The sequence below is a fragment of the Stigmatopora nigra genome, chromosome 1 (assembly GCF_051989575.1).
Source record: "Stigmatopora nigra isolate UIUO_SnigA chromosome 1, RoL_Snig_1.1, whole genome shotgun sequence".
NCBI classification, from domain to species: Eukaryota; Metazoa; Chordata; class Actinopteri; order Syngnathiformes; family Syngnathidae; genus Stigmatopora; species Stigmatopora nigra.
In genome coordinates, this window is record NC_135508.1 from 23,893,447 (window position 1) to 23,921,378 (window position 27,932).

A 27,932-nucleotide genomic window follows, 5' to 3' on the forward strand; every position below is an offset into this window, starting at 1 on the left:
AAACTATTAAGGTATATAATATACCGCGTTCTGTGCAAAGGTTTGGGTGCTATGCGAAGCATTAATCATGTGTTAAAGATAACATTCCATTTTCTAAACATATTTCATACCTTTTGATTTAAGTCTCAGCTGTTTTTTTTTTACTATTCTATTCTGTTTCTAGGGCTGCCCGAGTGGTGAGTGGTTAGTGCGTTGGGCTCACAATGGGATATCTGGGTTCAAATCCAGGTCGGTCCACCTTTGCAGTGTTCTCCCTGGGCCTGTGTGGATTTTCTCTGGGTACTCTGGTTTCCTCTCACATTGCAAATACATGTATGGTAGGCTGATTGGACACTCTAAAAATGCCACTATTAGTCGGAGCACAAATGGTTGGATGTCTACTTGTGCCCTGCGATTGGCTAGCCACCAATTCAAGGTGTCCCCCGCCTCTGGCCCAGAGTCAGCAGGGATATGCTCCAGCACCCCTGTGACCCTAGTGAGGATAAAGCGGTTCAGAAAAAGATTTTTTCCCCCTCCAAACAGCTCAATTGTCAATAATACTGTACATGGCTGACAGGATCTTTTTTTTAATGTAAACTCTTCAGGCTATACTTTACCTTATAGGAAGAATAAGACCTTACGTTATCATTTTCCTACTACCCTGTTATGGACTGGTACTCAATCAATAGTATTACACACTTTTCCCCTAAAGAAAACACTGGCTCCAAGTCTAATTTCAGTCATGTGGACAAGTGTATAAATTATAATCAATTTAGGTTTTCCTATTATGCCGTTTCACATCAGCCAAGGACACTAAGGCCAAGTGTATATTGCAAAGGAAGCTTTATTGCCATTGACAGAGGGCATTGACCTTCATTGATCTTTCCACGACATACTGTATTCTATTCAAGGTTTAAACAGTCGTACATAAATTCACCTACTAGTGTGACCATTAATAATTATAGCGCAGAACAGGTTGTATCAGAACATCCAAGGCAAAAATATCTACGCTTAACACTCTTGTTACAGTAGTGTGAACTTCCTTAGAAATTAATGTCATGGCATATTTCCTAGTAAACAGTACGGCACATCCATAAAGCCTCAGGCATGGCTTGTACAAGGATACACTAACAGATACACTTGATACAACTTGGAAAACAACTGCACATGGAGTTTGCAAAGTAGATTTCCTTTACACATTGTATTGTGTGCAAATAATTTTTTACAGATGTTTTGGTTTGCTATTTTGGTGGTATGACCATTTAGCGTCAAACAGAATGGGTCACGGGTAAAGATGCATGTTGCAATTTGAATCACAATGGAAGAGCTGATTTCAAATGAATTATGTAGTGATAAAAAATAACACCTTTCTATCCACTCTTCGGAAGTACCGTGCCAGACTGAGCTGGAACAAGTTGATGCTAACGCTGAGCACTTGCACTGTTGTCATAGCAACACCATTCATTGGTCCCCATAGTCTAGTCAAAGATGGGATATATTTTCCTTTGGATGTAGTCTACTAAGATAGGCAACATGTATTCAATATAGCATTAGTTCCCTGACCGGTGATTTGGTACAAACGTTGTTATTATCAGGAGTGTTGTTGTTATGAACTTCAGGATTAAATGGAAGATTGTAGATATATTTATGGCATGGGTCATATAAATTAGGATTCTAATATCTGTATCTTTGGTTAAAATCATAAAAATATATTTAAAATGTGGTCAACAATGGCTGCACAGCATCTTTCATAAAATATTCTGATGTTAGACTTTTAATTACACATTTGGACTAAATCAGTATTTCCGACAAGAAAAAAACCATGCAAGTGTCAATATACAGTATATGACGGAGATCACTCTCTGGATCATTAGTAATGAACACGTATGTTTTGGTTATGACAAATTTTCAATGCATGTATTACAGGAAACATTTACATCCCTCTTCAGTGTCAGTCATGCAAAACAAAAATAAATATATAATATATATATCATATGTATGAAAATAATCACCGAAGCATACACACCCAGGTACAGTAGACATATTAAGGACTGCACTCCACAGTTTGAACACTATTGAAAAATACACAGCCAAGTATAAAACAGAAAAGGTGGAAGTAAAAAGGCTCACAGCTGGTCAAACAAGTCGCACAGAGCGGCACTAAACTCAGAATAGGCACAATCTGCTTCTTACGTCATCCACAGCAGCTCTAAAGAAAATCCACAGCTACTGAACATGTGACTGATACAAGCACACAAATCAACAAGAAGACAGTACATGGCACTCTGCATAGAGTTAAATTTTTACACAGTCCAGGGCGTAGTCAGCTTCAGTAAACTGAGCACCTGGTCTTTCAATTGAAATCCTAGCTATCGTCATTTCCACACACTTGTGTTCATCTTTAGGTACACCATTGAGTCTGAGACCTGTTTCTTTCTTCTTCAGTTAGCCTGGACAGGTTTCGGTCCCACAGCCACGCCGTTGCAGTCAAGGATGTACTGAAGACAACCTTGAGGAGGGTGGCCGCTACCATTTTTCCCATTCTCGCCTATCTTTTCCCCTTTCTGGCCCATACCCTGATAAGAACAAAAACATGGTGTCATTACAGGAAATTATACTGCATATAACTGGTGTTTACCTGCAATGGTTGCACGGTTGTGGGTTTTTGGGGTGTGTTTGCTTCCTTCTCTGCAATCAGATTAATTTTAGCCAGCACCATGTCAGAAATGAGCTGCCTGTCCTCGGCTTGGTGCTCCCCAACCAATGGCATGGATGAGCCTACCACCTGCATCACATTGATATGAAAGAGAAGAGAGTGCAGTTTGTGCACACAACAGGTATTACATCATGCAGATTGGTCAGTATAATTCAGGGCTAGGAAACCTATGGCCCGGGAGCCATATTTATATGTATATATCTATGAGTGCATATGGCTCTCCACCAACCTGTGAGGTAAAATATGTAAATCACCGGGGAGAGAGCTGAGTCCCAAACGCACTAATAGTAGCGTCACTGTGGCCTTGGCACTACTTCTACCACCACTTCAATCATAATGTGTTTTAATTACTCTTCTGCATGCATGATATCATTGCTCCTGATTTATTAACAACAGCATAACAATTATCAAAATAATTCAGTACTTTTTGTACTTTAAAAATTGTGAAATGACAAAAAAATACTGTCATATATATTTTTAGTTTTTAATTCTGAGAATGGCTCTCAAGAAATAACATTAGAAAATATGAATTCTTTATCTTTCATTCTGTCAAAAAGGTTCCCGGCGCACTGAATTGCATTAGTTATCAAATCTAGAAAGTTCTGCTTCATTATTCTTACGAAACGGCTTCTAGGACCTGGTGGTGGGGTGTTTACCCGATTTGTCTCACGGTACTAAGTCTGGGTAGGCTCCAGCACCCCTGAGACCCGATTGAGGATAAACGGTGTCAAATTTTTGGGTGTAACAATTGATTTGAAACAGTATATGAATTTGTTAGGCACAAATGAATTGAAATTGAAATGCTATTTGGTGAAATAACGCTTTTAATTTTAATGTTTGAAATGTTTCATCAACTAAATTCTCCAAACTTTTTTATTGTGTTAGTTGAAATGTAACTTAAATATATACATATTGTTGTATACTATTGTAATCAATCAAAGGCGCTTGATTCAAATCATGGTTGACAAATAATTGTTTAAAGAATCAATTTCGTGTCCTATGACAATGACATTAGTGATGAAACTGTTTTAAATATCTTGATAGACAATATGCTTCCTCATTGCCAGTTTGGAGTTGGTTCATTTTTAAAGATAGCCAATTAAATGTGTTGTGTAATTTGGGTGTGGTACCCCATGTTTGAAATGAATGTTTTTGTGTTCAGTGGTTGATGAATGTGTTAATTTGTTTTCTATACCCATAATTTGTTGTCAAGTGTGAGATTCCTACCTCTGTGATGTAATCTTTCCCATCTTTCCCATGAATGGCCTTGACAGCGCAAATATCCAGACCTCCAAAAATCTCTGAGCAAGTGTCAACCCACAGCTTGTATCTGAAAAGAGTGAAGAAGATGCCACTGAAGACTTCACAACATTTGAAGGCAGGGCTATTGATCATACTTTAGCTTCATTTTCTCATCTCATCTCATCTCATCACATTTGCTGAACCACTTTATCCTAACTAGGGTCACGATGGATGATGGAGCCTATCCCAGCTGACTTTGGGACAGAGGCGGGGGACACTGAATTTGTGGCCAGCCAAACGCAGGGCACAAGGAGACATACAACCATTCACGCCCACACTCATACTTAAGGGCAATTTAAAGTGTCCAATCACCTTACCATGCATGACTTCAGAATACGGGAGGAAACCGGAGTACCTGGAGAAAACCCACGCAGCCCTGGGGATTACATGCAAACTCCACACCACAGGTGAAGCGTCCTGGATTTGAACCCAGGTCCCCCACTGTCAGGCCGATTCACTAACCACTCATCTGCCGGGCCGCCCGCTTCATTTTTTTATGAGTTAGAAAATATATTATCATTATAAAAGTTTGCATAATTTCCCAATCACCTACCTTTCAGTCATAGCCACTTGTTCCAGCATTGCCGAGCCAGTGTTGGTTTTCCAGTTGCCTGACATAGATGTTCTCCTAGGATGTAAAGGCCTAAACATTAGAACAATTCCTGTACCCTTCATTTAATTTCAGCCATAGATGAATGTAATCAAACTGACATGTAGGCTTTGTAGTCTACTCCAATCTTCTGGATTCTGATATCATACTTGGACTCAATGAGAGGCTCAGTGGTGGTGTATGTCTGGGTGAGTGCCACAACACTGGCTATGTCCTGGAACTTACTGTGTGTTTCAACCTTCACCTAAAAAAACCAAATGCAACTTTATTTAGTGGTTCCTTAAAATAAAAGCAAAAGTAAGGTAACATCTTAAAATTATGACCCCCAAACCTTTCCGATGCCAGAGTGCGCATGTCCAATCTTGACAACTACAGGAAAGGATGGCATGCTGGCCTAGAAGGTATGAAAGTTGCAAAATCACATAAGAAAATGTCACTGTTACATCTTAATTATAGAAAAGAAAATTGAATGCCCATTTCACCATCTCCTTGTAGTTTGGATAAAACGTTTGCTCAATCAGTGGAAACTTATCAGCGCCCAGCTTCCTGAATGTGTTGATAAGTTGGGCGAACTAGATACAGAGAAGTACATAGAATGGATATTTAAAATGAAACAAATGACTGCCAAGTACAGTAATCCCTAGATTATCGCGGCTTCACTACATTGCGTTTTTTTTCTTGGGGGAAATTTTTTTTGTTGATATTTTTTTTTCTAAATTCATAAAAATGTATAATCCACGCTGAAATTCGCGAGCGGAACCCATTTCCCTGTCCAAAATATATTTTTCAAATAGGGGTGACCCTGCTTTGCGTTTTTTCGTTTATTGCAACCATGTCTGGTCTACATTGACTGTTATAATCGAGGGATTGCTGTACATCATGATTTTACTGCTGCTCTTATATGATAATATCATGCTTTTGTGCTGTTGGCCTTACCGCCCAGGGCTTGTCACATAGGTTGTAGATGGACTCCAATGAGTTAATGCTTGGAACACCCCCGTACTGCAGACCAATTATGAGGTTGCGGAAATCTTCATTCTGGATCATGCTGAAAGCATGCTGGCGAATAAGCACAAAGTCTGGCTTAAAAGACCTAAAATAAAAAATGAGAAAGATGTTTGTGATGACAAGTTGTAAACACTAACAAAATAAAGTAATCGCAGTGTATTTCGGCACCTAAATCAGTTACCTGACAAGCTTAGTGCCATTTCTGTAAACCTGCATCGTAACACTGCATGTTCCATTGGCTTGGGCCATGACGTTGATCTCACTAAACTCCGCCTGAAGAATAAATACGATTGCATTGATAATTGAAGACCACTTCTCAACAACAGGAACCCTTAAAATTGATATACATAACCTGACCTGCTCCACTTTGATTTCATAATCTCCATGTATTTTCTTCCCTCGGAATAACTTTGTCCTGAGTGGCAAAGAATGAGGAAAAACAGCAATTTACTTCGAGTGAATTGAGTATTATGACTTTTTTTTTTACGTCTCATGTCGGTATACGTATGTAGAAGCTGTTCATCATTTTCTAGAAAGCTATACATGTTCTCTAGCCATATTCCTACTGTGGACTGTTATGTAACTTCAACAAGTGCTTTATCTTTCAGAATTTGTGTGTTGGATGACTGTATTTAGTTAAAAAATCTTTAGGAATTTGGGTGTACATACAGATCAGAATACATCAATATATGAAGACTCATGAGGAAAGAATGTATCTTTGGCTTTTATGTGGCATTGATCCGCTGACAATACAAGAGGCTCTTGTCTTACAATGTACAGTACATTGACATGACTAAAAGAAAATATTCGTATTTAATGCACTTCTGATGTGGGTGAGATTTTCCCGAATTGTCTATCTTAATGAATAGGATGAAATTCTGATCCATTGCATGCATTAGAAAACCTTTTCTGGCAACGTTCACTATCTCCTGCAATGCGCCTTGCTTTCCTGAAAATGTATTGTGACAGTAGTGCTCAATAAGTAACTGAAAAACTAATTGCAGATGGATTTTCTAGACAGTGAGTGAAAACGTATTTTAAAAAAGGATACATTCTGGGTGAATTCAAAGCTTTGGGATATAGGGAATGAAATGAATGAGACAGTCAGTGTTTCCAAAACACAAAATCATAGGGCGAATGCATCATGGAGCCAAAGGGGTTATTCAAGAGGGCATATTGGGTGATATTCATTTTAAAGAGGTTAAAGCCACAAGTTTTGAGCACACTTGCAATCCAGTTATTTTGAATGAGAATACAATCAATCTTATGGCTTGTTCATAGTTGACTCCATTCACATACAGTCAAAGTGGTTCCTATCATTCTCTTTATTGTGGCAGACTCACACCTCACATCTAGACATCTCTGGTTGACACACAATACATGTATGACTGCAGCATTGCAACTACTCTGGAAACAACAGTGAATCCAATTAGTGAAGAAAAAAACAATGATTGTAAATCAAAATGGCAAATGTTAGATTTACTTCTTACTTTCTTCAGCTTACCAACGGACCTACAATATCCCGAGGACATCTCGAGCCCACCGGGATCTCCATGGATAGTCAGCCCACTCAGAGAAAGACGGAGGCGGCAAAGGGAGAGAAAGCAAAAGCGCGGATGGCGGGCGGGCCTAACTGCTAGGCTAAGGAAGCAACCACACCGAGCACCGCTTCCGGGTATCTTTTTGACCAACGCCAGATCCATCACCCACAAAATGGATGATTTGGAACTTCAGATTGCTACCAACAGCTTTGTCAGGATCTGCAACATTATTCTCAATATGGCTACACCCGTAAATCCCTGACGCCGCGGTATCGCTAGCTAACCGGACGCTATTCCGAAATGATTGTTCGGAAGAATTAACAGGGAAAAGCAAAATAGGGGGATTTTGCGTGTTCACACACAATGAATGGTGTTGCAACAGTAGGATCATTAAAACTCACTGCTCCCCGGATTTAGAGGGCGGTACGGTGCAGGTCCTTCTATCTACCTAAGAAGGTAACGGTTGTCATTATAATGGCTGTCTACATACCACCAGATGCTAACATTAGCACGGCACATAGCCTCCTTACCCTGACTTCAAGAAAGCGTGTTTAAAGACTGTTCTGCCTAAGTTTATCAAGTATGTGAAGTGTCAGACCAGAGGAGAAACCTCATGTTTATTCTAATATCAAACATGCTTATGGAGCCACATCCCTCTGTCACCTGGCTGTCCCTCACCCTCGCATACACTCCACTCCGGAGGCTAACAAGGTCACAAATAAAGATAATAAAAACTTGGCCCGAGGACGCCCTTTTTCAGCTGCAGGACTGTTTTTCCCCCACCAACTGGGAACTTTTTGAACACCACAACCTCCAGGACGACACGGACACTGTACTTTCCTACATCAAAAACTGCACGGACAACGTCACTGTTAATGAACGGATACAGGTTTTTCCTAACCAAAAACCCTGGATGACCAATGAGACAAAGGCACTCATCAAATGCCGTAACACCGCCTTCAGGTCAGGGGACAAGGTACACTACAGCGCTGCCAGAGCAGAACTGGAGAGTGGCATTAAAAAGGCCAAGGCAGCATATACAAGGAAAATTGAGGAGCACTTCACGGGAAATAACCCAAAGAATATGTGCTAGGGAAAACGACATATTACCAATTACAATAATGTGTCTGTTAACGCAGATGCTTCAATAGCTGAGGAACTGAACCGTTTCTTTGCCCGCTTTGAGACTGACAAATCAGACCCAGTCTCAACACCCCCAGCATCATCCTGCAGCAGTACACTGAAATTTCAGGAACATGAAGTGAGACTTGTAATGCGGTCTGTGAACACCAGGAAGGCTGCTGGACCCGTCGGAGTACCTGCGAAGGTGCTCAAAGCCTGTGCTGACCAGCTGGCTGGTGTTTTCACAAAAATTCTCAATTGTTCCCTGCAACAATCCATCATTCCATTCTGCCTGAAATCTTCCACCATTATCTCTGTCCTTAAAAAGCCAACCATTGACGGCCTGAATGACTATAGGCCTGTTGCACTCACGCCTGTGATCATGAGGTGCTTTGAAAAGTTAGTCGCCCGCCATATCAGGAATACAATCCCTCCCTCAGTTGACCCTCACCAGTTTGCTTATAGAGCAAACAGGTCCACTGAGGACGCTATCGCCATAGCTCTACACACAGCACTGAGCCACCTGGAACACTATGGGAATTACGCGAGGATGCTTTTCATTGACTATACCTCAGCCTTCAACAGTATAATACCGGATATGCTGGCTGACAAACTCTATGAAGATATAGAACTTCATAACCAACCGACCACAAAATGTTAGACTTGGTCCCCACCTCTCTTCCTCCATTAGACTGAGCACTGGCTACCCTCAAAGCTGTGCACTGAGCCATCTTCTGTACTCCCTGTACACATACGTCTGTACACCAACCCACCAGTCTAACTCCATCTGTTACGGTCGCGTCGTGTTAGCGTGGCGCAACCGGGGGAAGTTAAACCCATTCGCGGGAACGTAGGAAGAAACGGGAAGGGCTGATCTTATGCTGGTAGCTTTTAATAACTCAAACAAAGTTTACAAAACAACAAGGGCTTGAATATCCCAAAAGTAACAGAACCGAAGAAAGGAGAATTATACAATGTAACGCCGTATGCTATGTCACGGCGTGACGCGCAGGAGGTTACGTCATGGACGTGCGCAGTCGATCCGACAGTGACTAACACTTCTGTCGCACTTAAATATTTCATCAGTGACATAATCAAGGAATTGACCACTGCTGCTATGAAATGAAGTCAGGCCAGGAGGGACAAACGAGCCGCTCCTGACACCATCATCAAATTTGCCGATGACACCACTGTGGTTGGACTCATCTCAGGAGGGCATGAGTCGGCCTACAAAGATGAGGTCAACAAACTCTTCGTGGTGCTCGGTGAACAACCTGACACTGAACACCTCAAAAACTAAAGAAATAATCGTGGACTTTCGCAAACACGGCACAGATCTGGCCCCACACCTCATAAATGGAGTATGTGTAAACAGGGTCCAGTCCTTTAAATTCCTGAGTGTCCACGTCACGGATGAGCTCTCCTGGTCTACAAACACCACGTCAGTAGTGAAGAAGGCCCAGACACGACCATTTCTTCAGGGTACTAAGGAGGAACAACTTAGACACTAAGATTCTGGTTCCTTCTATAGAGCCACTGTGTAGAGCATCTTGGCATACTGCATTACAGTGTGGTACACTTGAAACACGGCAGCAGACAAAAAGGCCATGCAGAGAGTGATTAACACTGCCCAGAAGATCGCCGGCTGCTCTCTGCCCTCACTGGAAGACATTGCCAGCCTTCGTTACCTCAGCAGAGCCGGGAACATTGTCGGGGACTCATACCACCTTGGTCACAACCCTGTTCCAGCTGAAGCCTTCTGGCAGACGCTACAGGTCTCACAAATTACGGAAAAAATAGGCTTACGTATATTTTTTTCCCGACGACACACAATCCCTTCTGTATAATAACTTTGGGGTGAGGTAACATGAAGGATGTTGAGCGGTGATCTGCCTCTTACTGGCTTACTGAAGGTAAGTGAGGAGACAGTGAGAGGTAAGTAATCCGTTTTTTTTTCTTTGTTGGCATCAGCGAGGCAAACTTTTTCTGCAATCACCGGGATTTGGTTGCGCTCGGGGCGTGATGCCATGTATCCATCATGGAAGAATGCCAATGTGTCTGAAATTTTCACTTATTTGAGCCTTTTGCTGGGAAAGCGCACCTTGTGGAGGACTACCAATTTCGTCATACGCAGTTATCTGGGTATGATGTCAATTAGGCTTTGTCGAGTCAATGATGATGACAAAGCCTATGTCCGATCATTATTATTGAAACTTTGGAAAAGATGTATTAAACCTCTTCTTAAACTAAACTAAATCTTTGGTCGAAAGGCAGACAACACCCTAGACTGGTCGCCAGTCAGTTGTAGGACACACAGAGAGAAACGGCGATCCGCACTCCCAATCCTACTGCCACCAGTGGTAATTGAGCCCGTACCTGCCCACAACAAAGCCATCATTAAAAATAATAATAACATATTGTTGTGATTTAATGAGTATGTTTAATATTACAGAGAATCAAATGAAGGGATTTGTTTAAAGGCTAGTATTCATTCATTTGTTCCTGAACCGCTTTATCCTCACTAGGGTTGTGCGAGGTGCTGGAACCTATCCCAGTTGACTTCAGGCCACAGGCGGGGGACACCCTGTATCAGTGACCGGCCAGGTGGACCAAACTGCATTTGAACCCATGACCTCAGAGCCGTGAGGCAGACGTGCTAACCATTTAATTTCAAAAAAACATGCATTGTAGGCTGATTGAACACTAAATTGCCTTTAGGTATGGGTGTGAGTGTGCATGGTTGTCCGTCTCCTTGTGACCTGCGATTGGCTTGCCACCAATTCAGGGTGTCCCCCGCCTCTGACCCACTGGGATAGGCTCCAGCACCCGCCGCAGCCCTAGTGAGGATAAAGCGTTTTAGAAAACGAATGAATGAATGAATGACTTGCAGAATATTCTGAGCTAATGATTGGATCAACAATTGATCTGGTAACCAAAAGTAATAGTTATGTACTTTTCCGAACAATGTGACTAGCTCCAAAACAGCAAATATTGAATCGCCTGTTAATATTTACAATTACTATACTGTGGCATAATGTATAATTTATAGCATTTTCAATTAAACATACTTAATTTCATAAAACCTTTTGAAAACCCTGATCTAGCTGAAAGGAATCTTAGGGTTGATCCTGCTGCTTTATTCGATTCTAGTCTGAGCAGGTCTTATTTTATGCCACTACAATGACTCTGCACAAGTGTGCCAACATTACTGAGGACACAAGCCACTCAGTAATAAAAATAGATTTCATCTTCCTAATGCATTTAGCAGCAGCTGTATGTTCTGCCTTTCCATCTTGTTGCTATATGACCAGAATACAAAGTACATTTTTTTTCAAATTCCTTATTAGGCCAGTTCACATACTTTTTTTCTTCTTTTTTTTCTTTCTCAAAAGCAATGCATGCTCAATCATATTGAGGTCAGGGGATTGACTTGGTTATTGCATAATGTTTATTTGCCTTTAAAACGTTTTTGGTAGCTAAAGTATGTATTCTTTGGGCCATGGTCCAGTTGCACTTTGAAGAGCTGTTCAATTAGTGTTGAACTATTTGACTACACAGGCGGCCCGGCGGATGAGTGGTTAGCACAGACGCGGGAAAACTACGGCCCGCGGTCCACATCCGGCCCACCGACGATGTTCAAATAATGTTTTTTTTTTCCCAAGATGGCGCCGTCACGCGGAAACAAGTGACAGTAGCTCTGTCCACTTTTATTGGTTTTTCGTGTTTTACAGCCCCTCTATCTTTTTTAAATTACATTTTAATATTTCTTAATACATTCCTTTTTACTTGACTTTGTACTTTATAATTTTCACTTTAATGATGAGTGATGAGTATCTTAATACTTTAGTCCTTTTTTGTTTATGTTTCATATGTACTGTTAACAGATGCAGTTTTGTGTATGTATCGTATCTTGTGCTGACCTGGCCCATCTGTCAAATTTTTGAAGTCAATGTGGCCCCCGGGCCGAAAAGTTTGCCCACCCCTGGGTTAGCATGTCGGCCTCACAGTTCTATGGTCTGGGATTTGAATCCAGGTTAGTCCACCTGTGTGGATTTTGCATGTTCTCCCTGAGCCTGCGCGGCATTTCTTTGGGTACTTCGATTTTCTGCCCCGTAACAAAGACATGCATGATTGGCTGATTAGACGCTCTAAATTGCCCCTAAGTATGAGTGTGAGCATGAATGGTTGTCTGTCCCCTTGTGCCCTGCAATTGGCTGGCCACTGATTCAGGGTGTCCCCCGCCTCCGGCCCAAATTCAGTTGGGATAGGCTCCAGAACCCCCTTGCCACCTAAGTGAGGATAAAGAGGTTCAGAAAATGGTTGAATTAATTAATTTGGGAACACATTCTCATGATGTTAAGTAGAATCAATATAAACGTACTCATATTGCATCTCAATTAAAGCACATTTTCCTTGTTTTGTTTTTAACACCATAGCAGTGGTCATAGAGCCAAAAATATGACAATTATGTTGATGTCTCAATATTTATAGTCCTGATTGTAGTTTACAAATGTACAAGGTTGACATCCCTCTTGATGTTATTAACATTGATCCAGCTATACTCGAGACAAATGGTCATCCTGCATAGCGGACACTGCACACACGACTTAAACCAAACTGATATCCTATCATCTTAACATATATGAAATAGATGATTCCCATTACTTAACGTGTTAATTCATATTCAACAATACAGGGAACATCTTATGAGATATGGTATGATGTGGACTTATATGTGTTCCATTTGGGCTTTTAAAAAATAAAAAGACAGACATAAGAATCCAAAAAGGAACCTCGTGCTCTTAGTGCTGCATTGTAGTCAGTGAATTGTGTATGTTAATGCAGAGTAGGTCATGTGATTTGTATGGAGGGAAATCCCATTTTTGCGTGTGAAGGGGTATGTGGGGAGGGGGGTACCAGTCAGTACTGCAGTGTTTCGTCTTTGCAAGCTCTGATGCAACCTGTGGAGCATCCATTTTAAAAAGACAACTATGAAATTAACCCGAATGCTAAAAACAAAAAGTACCTCAATCTTGATGTCATTTGTGGTGAGATGAGAATTCAATGTGTATTAGTTTTAGCACCTAATAAAGCAGGAAAGCATCTGCAGTCTGCAGAGACCGTAGAAATATTCCAGAATTTTGAAAAATCAAGAAAGCTCACAGAGACCCATAATAAATCCCATCTCAATGGAGGAATGCAATTGTCTCACCACTCTTGCTGCTGTTCATCGATGATCAAGAGAATCTTGAACTTCTTGGGTGTCGTGACTGAGGTTTGCTCTACTAGCCCTGCTGAGGCAGCTGTCTGCTTGACGACGTTGGTGATTGAGCTGAAAAAACCTGCTCCGGTGGATTGAGCTGGTTGGGGTTTTTTCTCTGGAACAGGGGAAGTGGCTAAAGGCGTCGGCCCGGCTGTAGGCGACTTGGCTGGAGTGGTGCTGGCAGCTGGGGGAGGCTGAGCAGTGTCAGGCCGCTGAAGGTCTGTTATGTAGCCATTTGGTAGGTTGGAGATAAAGGTACTGTCTGAAAGACGACGTCGCAAATAATTCATGGCTAGAGCTGGCGGTGAGCGTAGCGGAGGGTTGTGGAAAAGCTCTCAGCTGAGGACTCCCTGTTCTTAGCACACGGATGACGACTCCTGAGCTCTGAGCATAAATTCCAAGTCAACGTACTCTCTCCGAGCTTCTGGAGCATCCTCAGAGCTCCCCCTCACTGGTGATGACGTCTCACCCTCCCTCAGCCAATCCCCTCACGCTAAGCTCTCTCATCCATTGCAAAGGATACTGAGGCTGTGCCACTCATCTTCCACTCCTCCTCTTACTTACTGCAAGCTATTCTTCTTTGCTACCCCTCCCCCCAACACTGCTGCCTAATAGGCATGTTTTTTTTTAATTTGACACCGCTGTGGTGAATGGTTTTCCAGAGGAAGTGTGCAGGGTTTTGTATAATGTGCCGTTTCATGTCTCATACATCTTTGTGTTATTGTGTGACATATGTGTATCTGTGGAAATCTCAGCCAGAAAATCTAAAATGGCTGGCAGGACAATTGGTCACTGCCACGTGCCGTAGCAGTCCACTGAGACACCAATGCAATAACTGTTCATTCTAAGCTATTTACATTTACATTCTCATGTAGTTTTCATCATTTTCAAATGGAATATGTTTTAACCTCCTTGATCTACTTTTTGCTGTTTTAGTGTGTTTACAATGTCTTTATTTTCTTAAACAGAAATTCTTCAGGGAAAAACAACAGCAAATTAAATTATGCAACTGTTTTTTTCCACACAGCCATCAGGACTCCGAACATGCATTAGCACGACACACAATCCCTTCTGTGCAATAACTTTGGGGTGTGCAATAACAATGTGCAATATCTTAGATTGTACAATATTTTATAATTTACCTTGCGAGGATGTGACTTGTCATATTTTTATATTACTTATTTATTTTTATTTTTTTACTGGGAAAATGCACTTTGTGGCGTAGCACCACCAATTTTGTTATACACAGCTGTGTATGATGACAATCAAGGCTTTTGATTGATTTGACGTTCTCCTCCTCTTGTTAGAACTTTTTAATGATTTTACGCTGTTGTTATATGATTTTGAATAATTTTATACAACATATGCCCCAACAAGCATTTACACATTTTTCTTTAGACTTTTTCTTTTATTAAACAGCTATCCGAATTAAACATTTGCTCCCCATGTTAAAACAAAGACCATTAATAGACTTTAACCCTCACAAATAATTAGAAAAATTAAAAACAGGTGAAGTGATGATAGTGATGATGATTTATGATGCATGATAATGTTATGATTTATCATTTCAATGTAAGGGTTTGGGTCAACCACTCAAATAAATTATCCTAAAATGTGATCTAAAAGAGCGACCTGGTAATGTTATGAGTTACTTTATTTGAATATTTAAAAAAAAAAACAATAGACTGTAACTCTCATGTCTGGTTACATTTTGAACCAATTAAATACACTTCCTGACTCCAACCACACTTCACTCATAGAAAAAAGCCACATATGGCTCCCGAGCCATAGGTTTACCACCCCTATGCCAAGCATTGCACTGGATTGATGATGGTAGAGCCAGGTCACTGCGCAAAGGATACCTATCAACTCATACGTTTTCCTCGTATTTTATACGGTTTTTTGCTCATTTAAAATTGTGTACGCCGCATAACAACTTTTAGATGGGATATTTTTTTTAAACTTAAAAAAAAAAAAAAAAAAAAAAAAAAAAAAAACTCTCGTTTTACACATTCAGGCTGTAATTCGGATTGTCTCCTTCACTGGTAGCAGACTTTTAAGTGTACCCTTTCGGATTGTCTCCTTCACTGGTAGCAGACTTTTAAGTGTACCCTACGTGATTTATACGGTTTATTATCACTTAATAAGGGGAAATAAAGGGAGCAATTGGCCGAGGTTGCCGTCTGCCGGTGAAAAAGTCCCCTTCGCAGCCGTTATGTATATAAGGAGACCTCAAACCTGTCTTTGTCCGCCAGAGGGCAATAATATACCTTCTTTTACAAAAGCCAGCCCTCTCCAAATAGCCTTCGGCAAGTTTACAGGGTAAGTCTCATCTCTCACTTTCTCATCTCATTTTCTGAACCGCTTTATCCTCATTGGAGTCGCGGGGGGTGCTGGAGCACATCCCAGCTGTTTCTGGGCCTGAATTGGTGGCCAGCTGATCGCAGGGTACAAGGAGACGGACAACCATGCTGTCACACCCATACCTAGGGACAATTTAGAGTGTCCAATCAGCCTACCATGCATGTTTTTAGAATGTGGGAGGAAACCAGAGTACCCAGAGAAAACCCACACAGATCCAGAGAGAACTTGCATATTCCACACAGATGGACATGGCCTGGATTTGAACCCAGGACCCCAAAGCTGTGAGGCCGACGCGCTAACCACTCGCATCACCGGGCCGACCCAGGACAATAGTGATAAAAACTTTTAAAAGTTGCCAGGGAAATGAGTTCTTTCAGGGAGTGCTGTTCTTGGAACCAATTGTTTGGTGAATTTGATGATGATCAATCAGCCTTTGAACATTTTTAAATATTATGATGATGAATTAGACTGTAAGGATTTAAAATAGGAAATTTCATTTGAGAATGGTGTTCATATTGGTAGTAGTTTGTTTAACCAGGTTTCCGTAACATATGTTGTGGATAAATGTTTTGTCATTGTGACAATCCTATGTGTGAGCTCAGAAAATACCAATTTTTAGTCACAAATTATGGGTGCGGTGTGGATTATACACGGGTGCGCGTTATACTTAAATAAATATACTAATGCACACTCAGACCCATACCGAGGGGTAATTTTAGAGTGTCCAATCAGCCTACAATGGATCTTTTTGGGATGTAGGAGGATAACAGAGTACTCAGAGAAAACCCACGCATGCCCAGAGAGAATATGCAAATTTAACACAGGTGGACCGACCTGGATTTGAACGCAGGACCCCAGAGCAGTGAGGCCCACGCACAAACCACTCATCTACCGAGCAGCCCATTCATATGTATTAATCATTACATTTTTTTTATTACTAAATAATTTATCTGTAGTAGACATGCACCTGCTTATGGCAGGTGTGATACTGGTGTGTGCCCATAGCGAGCAATGAAAAAAAAATTGAGGGAACATTGGTGAGCCGTTAGCGCGTCGGCGTCACAGTGGGGGATCTGGGTTCAAATCCAGGTTGGTCCACCTGTGTAGAATTTGCATGTTCTCCCCAGGCCTGTGTGGGTTTTCTCAATGTAGTCTAGTTTCCTCCTACATTCCAAAGAAATACAGCTGGTTGGACACTACATTGCCCTTGGGTATGAGTTCGAGCATCAATGGTTGTTTGTTTCCTCGTGCCCTGCGATTGGCTGGCTGTCCCCCGTCTCTGGGATAGGCTCCAGCGCCCCCTGCGACCCTAGTGAGGATAAAGTGGTTCAGCAAATTAGATGAGTAGTATTTTACGGAAGAGGATTAAAGGCAGTGAAAAAGAAAAAAAAGTCACTTTAAATTCCGAATTTTGTAGTTACATCATAAATACGATAGTACTAATTTTGATTTGTGTACGCATGTAGTACATAAACACACACAAAAAAAATGCGAGGAAACTGGTGCGTTTCCTCTCCAGTAGGGCGCCATCGAGCTCTTTGTCCACATATTAAGTCTGAGACGAGACAAGACAGCGTACGCAAGTTTGGCTAATGTTGTTGTTGTGCCTGGGAACCAGGAGGCTTTTGTAAAAGACGGCCGACGCTACTACTGCTGGATACAGTGAGCACAACGCAGTTTTCATGTAAGTCGTCGTCTGTATTTCGAGAGAATAACCAAGACAATGACAAAGTTGGCGACGAGTTTGCGGCTAATTGGTGCGTTTGCTAAAGTTAGCTACCAAGTTTCCCAACTCTGCAAGCTTGATCGTCATCCACCATCTGTAAAATAATGTCCAACTCCTAAAATGGCATCGAGTGTAATACCAAGTTGACCTAATTTTACAAGTTAAACTCGCGAGCCACTGTTTATTAGTTGTTAGCTTATGGCTGTTTAGTCGGATGCCTTGTAAAACATGTATAGAATCTTAATAGTGATCAGTATGAACAAACCACCGACACTGAGAGTGCTTCAAATGTAATTCCAACAATATTCACCACTAACTCATTTGTAAAACTTCAATTCCTCAGGAAACAAGTTTATCGTGTTCGCCGGTGTTGTCTGCTAGCGTCGATGTTAGCAGCTAGCCAGTTCGCGTAAATGCTGTTGCCTGGAATGGACCTGTTGAACCTTCAGTACCTGGACAAGATGAATAACAACATCGGGAGACTGCACTACGGAGGTGACTTTCTCGTCCTGCTTTAGGGGGGTCTCGCCACAACTCGCCCTAATAACACGGCTAAATGGACTGTTGACATTTTTGCAACGTTGGTTTCATGTACTACTCTCGAGCATTATGCGATATAGTTATGTATTTGCAGAAATTTTAACACACACACACAGCGTGCTTGTCTCTACAAGTTTCCATCATATTTCCGTATGACTTTGCCACTGTGTATTCTAATCGTCCGATTGTGCTATTAATATGTTGTCATAATATTCACAATAATTTATTGTTCTACCCTTTTCTGATTGTGCAGTGATAACAGACATTTTTAGGCCCATTTTTTTAAACTTCCAAAAGACTCTTCAGCTCTGCACGAGTGGGCAAACTGGCCAAGGGCCGCTGCGGGTGCAGGCTATTGTTCCAAACCGTTCTATCATAGGCACTTTAACCAATGAGGTTTATGTGGAAACAGGAAGCACCTGACTGCAATTCACTTGTAGGGCAGCAGATTGGTATTTTTTTTACTCTTGATGGGTTAGAATGGGGGTGTTAATCTGCCACGATTTACCTTTTCTCCAGGCCACCGACTAGGCTCAACAATTATTTATGTTGAAATACTTCGCATTAGACTATCAACATGTATGGGAGTGGTAGAGAACGGGGATAAAAATCCACTCTCGATTCATGCTAAACCTTACAGCGGACGGCAAATTCATTGGAGCCTAGCTAAGGAAACCGACAGAGGGAAGGGATCAAAACTGAATTGAATTGAATGCTTTTTATTGTCATATACAAGTATCATGAAAATTAATGCTCTCACCACAAGTGCACAAATAACAACAACAAACAGACAACTAAATAATAAATAAATAAGTAGTCCAAATGTGATCAGCAGAGCGAGCGGAGGTCTTGTTCCGTCTGAAGTCGAGAATGAGTTCCATTGTCTCGGAGACATACAGCACCAAGTTGTTGAGAGCGCACCACTAACAAACACAATCAGTATATAGTAATGATAAATAAATAGTAGATCAATAGTTATAGATAAATAAGTGGTAATCATAATAAATAAGTAGTATAAGTAGTAGTAATAGGTCTTGATTATGTCCAGAAGTGCAGAACTCAGGTTGAGTATGGTGACAGCCTTTGGAAAAAAACTTTCTTTGAGTCTGTTTGTCTTTGTGTTTATGGCTCTGTAGCACCTTCCAGAGGGCAGCAGGTTGAAGTGGTATTGTTATTATCGTGCAATCTACCAATAGTACCATCTAGGTAATGGGCACCCCTGGGTTAGAATAAAAAACTGCACCCTTTGTGGAATCGTTTGCCCACCTCTTCATCTATTGCATACAGTCCGATTCACCACTGAACTAATTGGCTACCATTCTAGCTGGGAATGCTTGCTGTTAATGCCTGTGAATAATTGAAAGATTAAAATCAGACATCTGACAATCCTGCTCATGATGTAATGATATTGTTTTGCTAGGCAGAAATGTTACGTGAGCATATGTAATAAGGATAAGACGCAGAAGTGTTGTTGAACGGTGATGTCATAAATACAAATTTGCTTTGGAAAATGTCTCAATAGCTGAGGAATCAACTTACACATCACATATGGGACATACAGTTGTGGCAAAGGTTTACATACACTTATGAAGAACATAGTATCATGGCTCTCGAGTTCCCATTTATTACTGCAACTCAGATTTTTCTCTGATGGAGTGTTTGGAACAGATATTTCTTTGTCACAAAAAACATTCAAGAAGTTTGTCTCTTTTATGACTTTATTATGGGTTAACAGAAAAAAATATCAAATCTGCTGGGTCAAAAATATACATACAGCTGCACAAATTAGCAATTTTGGTGACTTAGAAAGTTGTGTCAGTGAAATGAGCTTCATAGCATGGCCTCTTAACTTCTTGTGAGTGATTACGAGTTAGTACAGCTGATGACTTCTCGAAGCCCATATAGATAGGACTAATTGGATGCAAACGCTACAATGGTAAAGTCAAAGGAGCACAGCTTGGATCTGAAAAAGTGAATCCTTGACTTGAACAAGTCAGGAAAGTCACTTGGAGCCATTTCAAAGCAGCTGCAGGTCCCTAGAGCAACAGTGCAAACAATTGTTTATAAGTATAAAGTGCTTGGCACTGTTTTGTCACTGCCACGATCAGGAAGAAAACGCAAGCTATCACCTGCTGCTGAGAGAAAATTGGTCGGGAGGGTGAAGATTCAACCGAGAATCACCAAAAAGCACATCTGCCAAGAATTAGAAGCTGCTGGAACACAGGTGTCAGTGTCCACAGTCTAGTGTGTTTTGCATCTCCATGGACCGAGAGGTTGCAGTGCAAGAAGGAAGCCCTTGCTCCAAAAGCGGCACCTTAAGGCTCGACTGAGGCTTGCTGCTGATCACATTGACAAAGATAAGACATGGAGGAAAGTTCTGTGGTCAGACGAAACAAAAATTGAGCTGTTTGGCCACAATGCCCAGCAATATGTTTGGAGGAGAAAAGTTGAGGGCTTTAACCCACACCATGCCTACCGTCAAGCACGGTGGTGGTAGTATTATGCTGTGGGGCTGTTTCGCTACCAATGGAACTGGTGCTTTACAAAGAGTAAATAGGAGCATGGAGGATTACCTTAAAATTCTTCAAGATAACCTAAAGTCATCAGCCCGAATATCGAGTCTCGGGGCAGTTGGGTGTTCCAACAGCACAATGTCCCCAAACACACATCAAAAGTGGTAATGAAATGGCTAAATCAGGCTAGAATTAAGTTTTTCCAATACTTTTCCCAAAGTACTGACTTAAACCCCATTGAGAAATTGTGGACAACGCTGAAGAAACAAGTTAATGTCAGAAAGCCATCAAATTGAACTGAACTGCACCAATTCTGTTAAGAGGAGTGGTCAAAGATTCAACCAGAGACTTGCCAGAAGGTTGTGGATGGCTATCAAAAGTGCCTAATTGGAGAGAAATTGGCCAAGAGACATGTTACCAAATATTAGATTATGTAATAGAGATCTGGTTTTCCTCACACGCCTAAAAATATTTGGTTGGGAATATTGAACATAATATTTATCCCCAAATATTATTATTTAAAAAAAACCAATGTCATTATATTTGTGTGTTCAAGGCCCCAGTGCCACATTGCGTAATATACTATTTGTTAATTGCGTTGTGGGGTAGACCTGTCCTTAGTAGACTTACCTAGTTAAGCTTTTTTTTTTTAAATGCAACAATACCTTACTGTTTTAAACTTCAACAGATGAAACCAGGACACCCTCGCTGCCTTCTGCTATATTATCAAACATAACTGGTCCACCTCCACTCTGCCCAAGCAAAAGGAAGTATGACGATGAACAGAAGGACCAAATGAATTGGGAGGAGGACCCCATGACCAAAATGAGCCGATTGTTTGCAACTCACCTGTAAGTTCCTTTTGTGAAAATGCTGAACCCTCTGCTTGCTTATCTCTACTGGCCACCACCAATTTGAAGCTTTTGTTCTTTCCCATTACAAAAATATGCTTGACAGGTCATTTGAGTAAGCTAATCTGTCCTGAGATTTGATTGTGCATGTGAATGGCTGTGCGCCTATCTCAATTATACAGTCGTACCTCTACTTATGAAATTAATTGGTTTCAGAATTCTTTTCATTACTTGAAAATTTCACAAGTAGATGTGTTATAACAAGAGCCTGTTGTACCAGGGCCGAAAGCCGTCCACTGTGTACTACATTTTAGACTTGACATGTGCCCATGTGTGTGTGTGTAAAAATATGTATTTATATGTTTGTATGGTTTTTAGTCGCTTAATAAGGAAAATTGCAATCATAAATAAGGAGAGCATTTAGGCGAGGTGAATAGGTACGTAAGAGAATCTTGAACCTGAACATTTCTTACCTAGAGGCATACGTTACTAGAGGTATGACTATACTTTTTGCATCTTAGGGCTACTAGTTACATTGACATCTCTTGTAATTAATATTTCTTGTCTTGGCAAGGGCTCGTAACTCTCCTGGAGACAATCACAATGAACACTGGAGCCACAGCCCTATGGAGCACATCAGCTCTTCCTCCAATGGTCTCCATGGGAACCATCTGTATGCTTCCATTTCTGGCTTTGCTGTGGAAGAGCCGCTGGCTCTGACCAAAAGTAGCCTTGACAACGCTGTCGGGGGCAAGGAGATGTCTGTAATCAGTACAGCAGTTGAGCGGCAGCAGGTACGATGTTCAAAACAGTTCTGCTTGTTCCCAAGGGCATAAACACCTGATTTAGAGTGGTTTGCAAAAGTGGTAGAGCATTACTCATTTATTATACCCGATTTGAATTTTTCTAGGCCAGATACTACCAATGTTTCCTCTAATTTTTCATATGTCTGGGCATGCAGACAACATACCTGAGCACACTGAGGACGAGTGTGAGCAACATAAATGCTCACTGTGGGCACTCACCAGTATCACACCTGGCATTAGCAGGTGCATGTCTACTACCCATAAATGATCTAGTCATAATTAAATGTAATGATTAATATCTATGTTTAAAACATCTGAATAAATGACACTAGAATATGTACATATCTGACTTAATTTTACCTTATTTCTCATGTTGGCACTTCTCATTCTCGTTCAAATGGCTTTTCTGCTGAATCTGTCACTTGAGAAAATCGATCTTCCATTTATATGCAATATTTTTCTGTCGGAAAACTTAACCTTCGCTAAATGTTTATCAGAGGAGACTTTTCTCACCCAATATCACCAATTGTTCTTGTTTTTGCACACACTCCAATAGCCATTCCATCTCAACAGAACCACACTTATTTTTCACTTTGGCTTGTTTCGCATTAAAGGTTGGCAGGAGCTTCACCGAACAGTTAGCTATATGCTAACCTGCAAAACAGGCACCTGTGCATAATGCGTAACTAATGCAGCCAATCAATGTCGTTAACATTTACTCATGCCGTGGAAGTAAACACGTGTCGTGAACCGCATGATATCATTGGCTGCACACAGTGTTAGTCATACTTTTATCCGTAATTACCATTTCTTGTCGTTTGTCCGTCACAGGGTGCCACTCTCTGAGTTGTGTTACAAAATGACTCAGAAAAAACTGTAATGTGTTTATTTTTTTTTACAATTCAAATTGGATTTTATTTTGTGCGCTGGCTGCATATGTTTGCTGTCCACGGAGAAACCGCGAGTAGTGCGCGGTTGCGCGCGCACGCATCTTAGAGGGAACATTGGATACTATCCTAACTGTTTCCAAAAGAAATCAATAATACTGTCCTGTATTTAAATGACTTTGAATACAATAGTGTGACAGAAATACAAAAAAAGAGCAATTATGAATAGGATAAACACATTCATTTCCTAAACATATTTATATGCTCACCCACAGAATCGCCCCTCTGTTATTACCTGTGCTCCTGCAAGCAATCGCAATTGTAAACTCTCTCACTGTCACATGAACGGCTGCTCTCCGAGTTCAAACTCTGAAGAGAGGAAGATCAATGGTAAGCGCTTTCCTTCGTTACTATTATTTATCAATACAATATCATTTTTCGTGTAACGGAAACATGGGTGTTGTTGGTTTAACCTGAAGACGCGCTATACCTTGAAGTGAAACTATCTTCAATTTGTATGTTATAGTAATGCAATGCAACAAAGTGCAAATCAAACTATGGATTATAATTTCATTGGCCGCTTTTCAAGTTATTTATTGTGCTGCCAGTGAATTGGTTTGATTTGGATGAAGTAAAGAGTGCCATTTTACCACCAGGTGTCACACATGTCCTGGCTTAGTTCTTCAACTGTCAACTCTGTTGGCAATTATCTTTAGCCACAGCCAAAATTATATTAATGATTTTTTTGCCCATATAATCTACTCTCTCTATGTATGTGTGTTCAATTTATGCATATATAGAGTGCCACTAAAATCACATTTTTTAAACATAGTTTTCCCATTTGTGTTTACGCTCCAAAATATTAGAAAAATAATTGAACTAAACATTGTTACTTTTTAATTGTAATATTAGTAAAGGAAAAAAAATAGACAATTATTACTTTTGCCCTGTGTATATACAATTGAGATAGCCAGATAGATATGAGAAAACCAGGTGGCCAAGACATGAGAGGCTGTTTATGATTTTAGCACACTGTCTTTTTTGCCGCATCTCTTTCATGTATAACAGATATCTACGAGCACTGGGCGGAGCGTTGCATTTTCCCATGTTTTCCCCGTTAGTCAATGCATAATACAAAGTGAACAACAATGGATCCTAAGCAAACAGGTGGAATGGAGAGTTGTGCAAAGAAAAGGCGAACGTTGACAATCAATATTAAGAGGGAAATAATTGAAAAATATGAGAGTGGTGCGTGGTACGTGTCACGGAGCTTGATCGGCAATACGAGAGGTATATTTCAAAGATATGCACCATCTGAAGCAGGAGAATGCAATTAAGGATAAGAGACCTTCCAAAGGACTAACTATAATTTTTTTGCCCCCGGTGCATTCACATTCATGACGAGCTGGAGAGCCTTCTTTTATTATGGATGAAAGATAAACAGTTAGCAGGGAATAGCGTGATCGAGTCAACTATATGTGAAAAAAGCCAGCAGAATTTACATGGATTTAATAACCCAAAAAAATGATCTGAAAATGGGGAGCCTTCAACACCCTCAGAATCCTTCAAATTAAGACATGGCTGGTTCGAATACACTCGGTTATTAGACACGGGGAAGCAGTAAATTCCAATTCGAAAGCCCCGGTGGAATTCAGGGTGGAGCCAGCCTGGAGAAGAAAGGTAAAAAAATTAAAACAAAATTAGAATTCAGTTTTGTGTAAAGTTAGATTAAACGTATGTTTGAGTGTGTCTGTTTATATTAATCCAAGTTAATTTAAATTTGTTTGTTCTGTTACGAGTGCGTTGCCGTGGAAAGTCCCCTCCGTGAAATCCATCCAATTTTAATATACTATTAAACACATTTTACTTTGTTAAAAGATGGCAAGCTAGAAGAAAAAAAACCATTCAAATCCAATGTCCTGTTTTTGGTGTTTTTTCAGAGGGTTGGAACAAATTAATTTGTATTTAGTTCATTTCAATGGGAAACATTCGTTCGAGTTACGGGAAAATCAACGTACGAGCTCAGTCCTGGAACGAATTAAACTCGTATCTCGAGGTACCACTGTACAGTTGTATATTTTAACACTCACATTTTTGTTTCAGCTAACACAATTTGCGATCCTGTGATTGAGGAACACTTCCGCCGTAGCCTGGGGAAAAACTACAAAGAAGCAGAACTGGCAACCAACTCGGCGTCCAACTCTGTCTCTATCACTGGCTCTGTGGATGACCACTTTGCCAAAGCACTTGGAGATGCTTGGATCCAAATCAAGGCCAAAGGTGGGGGTCATCAGGCCCCACAAGCAGATTCATGAATAGGTTAAAAAAGGCTTCCAATCAAAAGGTCAGCTTCACTATCATATCTTGCTCAGTATCAAATCCTTGAAGCCACGAACAATGGAAGACACGTTTATTTCGTCTTAATGAATTTAAGGTCCACTGTTTATTTTACTTCTTGCCTTAAAAACGGAAAAATTAACCAGAAAAGAAATGTCTGAATTTGTTCCTGTTTTACCTATAAAACTCATAAATGGGAGGATTTTTGTAGCGCTAATGAGAAAAGCAGAAGAAACAAATGTCACTTTTTTCATTGCTAATGCTCTTTGTTTATTCATTTTCTGATCCGCTCGTACTAACGAAAGTTGGGGGGGGGGGTGCTGGAGCCTATCCCAGCTGACTTTGGGACGGAGGCGAGGGACACCCTGAATCGGTGGCTAGCCAATTGTTTACTTGTAGCCAAAGAAATTTCTTCCTGCCTACAAGGCTTCATGATTATAGGATAGAATCTTTAATCTACATTGTTTCATATTCAATTCTACACTTTCACATTTTTTATCGTGTAAGATTTAGCAGCTTCTCATTGGTTGTTTTATTTTAAGCTTTTCTTTTCCTACTCTTCTTTTTATTATTCAATTGACAATTCTTTCCCTAGCTTTCTTAATATATTATATCAGTGTTTCCCAACCCGTTTGGAGCTGTGGCAAACTTTTTGCATTGAAAAAAATCTCAACATACACCATCTGAAAATCTTCAAATCTAAAACTATCTCACCTAGTATATTAACAATATAAAGTCGTTCTCATCAAGGTTAATCACCAGGAATCAAAAAAGCTCCAAAAACTATTCCAAAATCAAAAATATTTTTCCACACTGACCTAATGTCACCAAAAGTTAATCTCAGCAGACTCAGAACAACTTTCGTCCGACTGATGTAAAAAAAAAAAAAAGTGATGTAACATTTTTAAATCTCATAATTTCATGACTTTGCATCCAATATTAGTTAAATCTCCTAATATTAGGTGAAAAGCAATGTTTACTATCACACCAAAAGCTAATGCCCTTGAAATCAAACGACCTCCGGTTCACATCAAGTAAAACCTAGAAAATGACTTAAATCTCCTAAAATTACAACTTTTTACCCAATTATTACTTAATTCTCCTAACATTACGCGAAGAGCAGTTTTGTGCTCACATTGACTCAACATCGACAAAAGTTGAAGCCCCTGAAACCAAACAACTTCCGGTTCACATTACATAGAAATAAACAACAAAATGACTTTAATCTCATAATAACACAATTTGAATCTTGTAATAGTACAATCTCTGATTTAACGCTCGTCATATTTCAATTTTGATCTCGTAATATTTAGTTTTTCTCTTGGTCTATTACAATTTATGACTTTCCACACCACACCTGACCATCGCTCAAGCCACACCACTGTATTAGATCAATTGAATCTCTTTCCCTGAAAAGGACTTCAACAACCCCCACCCTCACCCCATTGTGGTCTATGATGTAGTAATCTAATCCTAATAGATTTTTATAATTCAAAAGCATGTTTCAAATAGCTGGATTCTATCACAAACCTTGGTAAATATTTACTCAGAATTTATTTTTTAATCTAACATTTTAGAAAATACTTACTGCTGGTACAGTTGTACTCAATATATATATTTTTTTGTATCTATTTCACATGGCAAGGAGGTGTGTGCATCTTTGAATCAATTCACAGCCTCTGGAAAGGTTGTCTGAATGCAGTTTGCTAGACAACATTTTGTCATGACTCTGTGTAGCTGGATGCTACACCTTCGTATGAGACTGAACGTAAATAGGGGCTTCTGTTAGCTTTGAGTATTTATTCTGAGCACATTGGTTCCTTGGACATTAGTTAAACTAAATTCTTCTCAATGTTTGTGTTCACATGGAGGCATAAATGCATTTATTGTGTGGTGGGTTTAACTCACTATTTGGCATCAGAACTGACAGAATTGTCACCCCTTGCTCTCAGTGACTAATCATAATTTTTGGGTGTTTTGTGGGACTAAACTGACTAAAACAGTCCTTGTGTGACTAGTAAAAATGTATCTTACATGTAGATTTAGCTTGTTTAGTCAAACAATTTTCTTTTGGACATGATCACAGACTCGATGTGCTTTCCAACACTGATTGACTGGGGATTGTAATAAATAAATAAATAAATTCTATAGATGAAACAAATATATATGTATATTTTATATATATATATATATATATATATATATATATATATATATATATATATATATATATATATATATATATATATATATATATATATATATATATATATATATATATATATATATATATATATATATATATATATATATATATATATATATATATATATATATATATATATATATATATATATATATATATAT

General features: G+C 40.1%; 2 protein-coding genes across 2 annotated transcripts; one reads left to right on the top strand and one right to left on the bottom strand.

Annotated features, from left to right (window-relative positions):
• Positions 1-805: 805 nt before the first annotated feature.
• syn2a (synapsin IIa) lies at positions 806-14,004 on the bottom strand. The gene is made up of 11 exons (XM_077725161.1): positions 13,491-14,004; positions 5,973-6,030; positions 5,797-5,888; positions 5,544-5,700; positions 5,090-5,179; positions 4,939-5,001; positions 4,709-4,851; positions 4,551-4,625; positions 3,923-4,025; positions 2,618-2,764; positions 806-2,555 (listed from the first exon to the last, which is right to left on the bottom strand). The coding sequence occupies exons 1-11, from the start codon at positions 13,829-13,831 to the stop codon at positions 2,421-2,423; spliced, it is 1,404 nt and encodes a 467-aa protein (XP_077581287.1). The 5' UTR covers positions 13,832-14,004; the 3' UTR covers positions 806-2,420.
• A 3,400-nt stretch (positions 14,005-17,404) lies between these two features.
• Positions 17,405-27,709, top strand: LOC144204045 (transcription cofactor vestigial-like protein 4). The gene is made up of 6 exons (XM_077727774.1): positions 17,405-17,589; positions 17,975-18,126; positions 21,373-21,535; positions 22,110-22,329; positions 23,504-23,618; positions 25,332-27,709. The coding sequence occupies exons 2-6, from the start codon at positions 18,045-18,047 to the stop codon at positions 25,541-25,543; spliced, it is 792 nt and encodes a 263-aa protein (XP_077583900.1). The 5' UTR covers positions 17,405-17,589; positions 17,975-18,044; the 3' UTR covers positions 25,544-27,709.
• The last annotated feature ends 223 nt before the right edge of the window (positions 27,710-27,932 follow it).